A 5,265-nucleotide genomic window follows, 5' to 3' on the forward strand; every position below is an offset into this window, starting at 1 on the left:
GGCCAGAAGTGGGTCCATTTTGCAGCCAGTTTGCTCCTATAAAAAACATTACATCTGGCTTTTTTCCAAGATCCCTCATTTAAAATTCAGTATAAGAGTAGAACTAGCATAGAAATTTAAGAGAAAGCCTTTATGGAAATAAGTAGTTTATTAAATATCCTTGCAAATTCACCACAGGCAGCACAGTCAATCACTAAGCACAAATCCTGGTCAAGAACTATAGTGTTACTAAAATATCTTGAAATACCATTTTTTTCCCCGGACAGAATTTTAAATGCAGAAAGGGATGCAGAAATCACAGCAGCACGTATTTCATGTTTATGCTTCAAGACTGAAAAATTCTTTAGCTCACCGATTATCTGCCACCTGAAGAAGGTCTGCGATGTAAGGATCCTCTGGCTGAGGAACTGGGTAGGCACTAACGCCCGATGGGGGGACGGGTTGGTCTATCTGCATGCGCTGACGCCTGAATGGAATGTTTCTTTTTCTGCCACCTTAAAAAGCCCAAACCCAGAAGCCTATTACTTGAAGTTCACAAGGGAGTCTTCTCCTTTTATACTAAATGAAATGTCATATATATTCCACTGCTTCTGAACTGGCACAATGCAAAACTGTAACCTTTATTGTAATAAGCTGATGAAATTTGTACATTGGAGACAACACAACTCTTGCAGGTTAGTATCAGTTTTGCCAAAATTCAGTTTTGAAATAAGGAAACATGCAAAGTCTGCTATAGGTAATCTTCCCCAGTGTGTAAGTCCCTGAATTCTCTACAGCTCAAACTTCTTGAATCTGTTGCTGATTTACCTTTCCTCCAGACTAGACAATAACTAAAAGCATTAAGGACCTTTTACAAGAATTATACAAAGAAAGACTTTGACTCTAAAAAAAAAAAAAAAAAGAAACAGCAACACAGAGAAAAGCAAGAAGACAGAGAACAGGAAAAGTAAGGAAAGAAAGACAGGAACAGGTTTATTGACAAAAGAGGGAATATTTACACTCACCAGGTGTTTGCACCACTGCTTGCAGATTCTTTTCCTGAAGCTGCTGAATTTTTTCAGTCTTGGACTTGTTCTCTTTTTCCAGACTTCTAATTTTATGCACATACTGGTTATTCAGAAATCTTAAGTCAGCTGCTTCGTGTTCAACCCTCCTTAAGTTGGCTTTCAAGTCTTTAAAGGAGGGAAAGAGCAATTTTATGTTTTTTGTTCATTATTATTTTTCCTAGTAGCACCAAAATAGGTATTAAAACTAAGCTTATATTCTTTTTCTATAACATGAAGTTTCCAAATACTCACTCACATGTTTATGTATATATATAAACACAAATATGTTTAAGCATACAAAACCCCTTTGTAGAATAAAAGCAAATTTAACAACAGTATTTATTTACTTTAAATTAAGAAGTAGCATTTCAAAGTAGGAAAGCATATATTCAAACGTTCTAACAGTTTCATGTTTGATTAAAACAATGATTTGCTGGACCCCAGAAGCTTTTTAATTACAAAAGAAATACCTGCATAAGAGCCTTAATTCATTAAAAGCACTAGAGTCAATGACCACTCACAAGCATAAGAACAGATATGTGAATCTGCAGATTTGTCCACAATTTTATTTTGACACTGATGGATTAGAAAAAGTATCTTTTTATTATTATTATTACCTTTAACGTGACGATCAGATTGCTCTTTCAGTTTTAGTATTTCCAAATGTAGTTCATTATTTTCCCTGGTAAGTTTAGCATTCTCTGTCTTATAAGGTTCTAAAATAGCATCATAATTGCTGAACTCTTTTTCGATTTTTCCAGCAGATAATTTTGCACTGCGCAGGCTCTCTGTTGTATGAACAAGATCACTAGAATCAAGGAGCATCGGACATGTTAGGAGTGTTTTCAGCCTTTAAACCGCAGATTCAAATATTCATTAGGAGCTTAGAAACAAAACCTGTTGCCCAAGACCACTGTAAAGCACTGGTCTTAGGCAACACGGTTCTTAAGTGTAGAACAAATGGGTTCCAAGAAAGGCAAAGAAAACATTCACGTAAGAAAAACTGGAAGATCATCCACTAGGAAAGAATAGGACAAATATAAAAAATAAAGCTATGGAGAAAGCATATCAGGAGTTTACATCTGATAATTCAATAAACTCTCTGTATATCGTAGCACTTCTACCACAGAAGAAAGCAATAGTCAAGAATAAAAATGATCAGAAGGTTACTAGTATTTTTATACTGTTGAGATAACTACAGAGATTATCAGTAAGTAGCTACAAAAATTTCTGTGAACATCAAATTCAGGGATTGAGTCTACACCTATCTGCTAGACACTAGAATGAGACAGTCTTTAGATAGAACATTTTCCCTCATGTCAAAAATTAAACAATGCCTCCTATATGATTATGACTTTTTTCTTTTTATAGTCTCCTTTTGAATACCTAAAAAGCTTTTCCACCAAAGGTAAGCTCTCCAGTCCCAGTGGCTGTCGATAGCCCAGCTGATCTAGACGTTTCCTGAGATTAACGAACTTCCTCTCTGCTGCTGTAGTCATTGTGAACACACCTCCAAAGTGGCTTTTCTAACACCCAGGAAAAACAGACCACCTGTAAAACATCGTCTGTTACAATATTTCTTCTTTAAAGCAGGAATAATGCAGAAAAAATAATGGAAAAGTAATTTATTGCATAGGAAATACAGCATATAAGCATGTTCTGAAAATTTAGGTAAACCAAAACAGAATCACTGGGCATCTAAAACACTATATTGATAACACTAATATTGATATCTTTCTTTTAAAATTAATATTTGCCATGGCAATTAGTTATCTCTTTTTGAGCATTTCCTAATATCTTAAGAGTCCAAACATGGACTTTCCTTTCCGGAACTGAACTCAGAAAAGATCTTTCCATGGGAAGACTAAGAAGTAGATTCTGATTTTTTGAATCATCATGGCATCTTTTACAATCCAAATTGACACATTACCCCCCCAAAAAAACATATACTACAATTCACAGATCAGAAAGTTGGTTGGTTTTGTTTTTTTGACTGATTAGTTTTTTGTTCATTTGTTTATTATTAATATGATCTAAGAGGGGTCTAGATCAACACTATGGAATCTGAATCCAGAGGAATTTTTTGCCATAGGCATTCGAAGAAGGAAGTAGTTTTACATCGTTAAATACATCTGAATTCAGAGACACTGTAAGAAATGGAAGACAAAAATTGATGCTTCTTAGATGCATGAAAACATCTCCTCAATAGTTAGAAATATTAACTATGTCCATGAAACATCTCCTCTTATGTTTCTTCAGAAGGTTCCTTATTAGCTTATTCTTCACACAGGTGAACACCTGAGCAGCCAAACTGCCAATCAGAGAAAGCATTATTTGCATTTCATATAAAGGGGAAAGAAAATTGACTTATTTAAAACATGCTGTTTCGCAATTCCCCATTTAAAAAAAATATATTAAACAGCTATAAGTGGGTATTTGAAAAGAAAAGTATTAATGAATAATAAAATGAGAAAACATGCAATTTACTCTCATGTGTGAGGCAAAAAAGCAAAATCTCATCATTTCGTAAGAGATTAAGTAGGTGTAGGAGTAGAACAAAATTTGCCAGGTATACTCAACGAGTGAGAGAAAAATCACCACTCTTAGGAGCATCTGTTCCAGGTGCTACTAAACCAAAGTGCTTCATTCAGGACCTTGAAATGTAAAGGAGGCAAGAGCAGGGAAAACACCACCTCACTACACATTGTACTGGGATGGTTAGAGGAGGCAGCACACTTACTTCCACTAAGTGGTAACTATCAGTGGGAAGTCATTCTTGTAAACACTCTTCGTTCTCCTTTGGCAGCCAAAGATTAAACTGAAAGTGATGATCCTGGTTTTCTGCAACAATGTTGAGCATTCTGTGTAGAATTCAGGAAAGCAGGGACTGTTAGTGTATCTAGATCTAGTCTCACAAATCCATCTTTCTTACTAAAGAAGCAAGCTGATAACTCCTGAGCACATCTTTTCCTTTAGAAGAACCTTATTGGTTGAAAAAATTAATCCAAGTGGTTGGGAAAAAGAAAGCGTTTTTCCATTAATCACATTAGGAGAGCTTTACAGAAGAAACACAGGAAAGATAAGGCTTGGTAGCAGAAGACATAATATGGTCATGGAGCCACACAGAAGACAGACAAGACTACACAGCTGGCAATGTGACACTAAGAAATTAGCATGGTAAGTTCATATGCTATGAAATTAAATTCTTTATTGGGTCAGCAACACTAACATCAAGAATTATGAACTGGAGTTTCCAGTCTCAGTTCTGGAAAATACCAAAACTCATGAAGACTCTAATGACGTTTCTGTTGTGAAAGATGTTCGTGAAGAAATTTGTTCATGTCACGTAACTATTGCTCACAGAGCTCATTCTGCTACAAAGAGCTAGTTATGGTCATACCCAAGTGAAAAAGGTGCCATGGGGACCAAGCATAGAATCATTAAAGCTGTAAAAGACCTCACCTGGTCCAACCATCCCCCTACCACCAACGTCACCACCAAACCATGTCCCCAAGCACCACGTCCAACCTTTCCTTGAACACCCCCAGGGACGGTGACTCCACCACCTCCCTGGGCAACCCGTCCCAATGCCTGACTGCCCTTTTTGAGCAGAAATGTCTCCTCGTTTCCAACCTGAACCTCCCGGGGCACAACTTGAGGCCATTCCCTCTGGTCCTGTCACTGGTTACCTGTGAGCAGAGGCCAACCCCCAGCTCCCCACACCTTCCTCTCAGGCAGCTGCAGAGAGCAGTGAGGCCTCCCCTGAGCCTCCTCTCCTCCAGCCCAACCACCCCCAGCTCCCCCAGCCTCTCCTCACAGGACTCGTGCTCCAGGCCCTCCACCAGCCCCGCAGCCCTTCTCTGGACACACTCCAGGGCCCGGATTCCCCGTTCAGGACCTCCCAGCCGCCCCCCCCCCCCCCCCGCCCCGTACCGTTAGGGCCGGGCCGTGCCGGGGCAGCTCCCGGTTTGAAAATGGCGCGCGGAGCACCCGCCGCTTCCGCCCCGTTACCATGGCAACGCGGCACGCGCCGCCGGCCCCGCCAACCGCCGCTCGCCCCGCCCCTTCTCGCGAGAGCAGCAGATCTCGGGCTGTGAGGGGACGGGGCTCCGCCCTCAGGGGCCGGCCCACCCTGCCCCTGCTATCTCAGCACCCGCAGCAGTAACAATAGGAATCGCTCCCCGTTTTGTTCCCGTTTCAAAACAACACACCACATAAA

The 5,265-nt window shown here is 39.9% G+C and overlaps 1 protein-coding gene across 2 annotated transcripts in view; it reads right to left on the bottom strand.

Annotated features, from left to right (window-relative positions):
• CEP135 (centrosomal protein 135) overlaps window positions 1-3,898 on the bottom strand; it is a 30,206-nt gene extending 26,308 nt beyond the window's left edge. For both annotated transcript variants that reach the window (XM_032187533.1, XM_032187532.1), the window contains exons 1-5: window positions 3,787-3,898; window positions 2,433-2,597; window positions 1,664-1,854; window positions 1,005-1,172; window positions 353-494 (exon numbers count right to left, since the gene is read on the bottom strand). In XM_032187533.1, the coding sequence (XP_032043424.1) occupies window positions 353-494; window positions 1,005-1,172; window positions 1,664-1,854; window positions 2,433-2,545 (614 nt within the window). In that variant the 5' untranslated portion in view covers window positions 2,546-2,597; window positions 3,787-3,898. The remainder of the gene's footprint in view (window positions 1-352; window positions 495-1,004; window positions 1,173-1,663; window positions 1,855-2,432; window positions 2,598-3,786) is intronic.
• Between the last annotated feature and the right edge of the window lie 1,367 nt (window positions 3,899-5,265).

The sequence above is a fragment of the Aythya fuligula genome, chromosome 4 (genome assembly GCF_009819795.1).
Source record: "Aythya fuligula isolate bAytFul2 chromosome 4, bAytFul2.pri, whole genome shotgun sequence".
NCBI classification, from domain to species: domain Eukaryota; kingdom Metazoa; phylum Chordata; class Aves; order Anseriformes; family Anatidae; genus Aythya; species Aythya fuligula.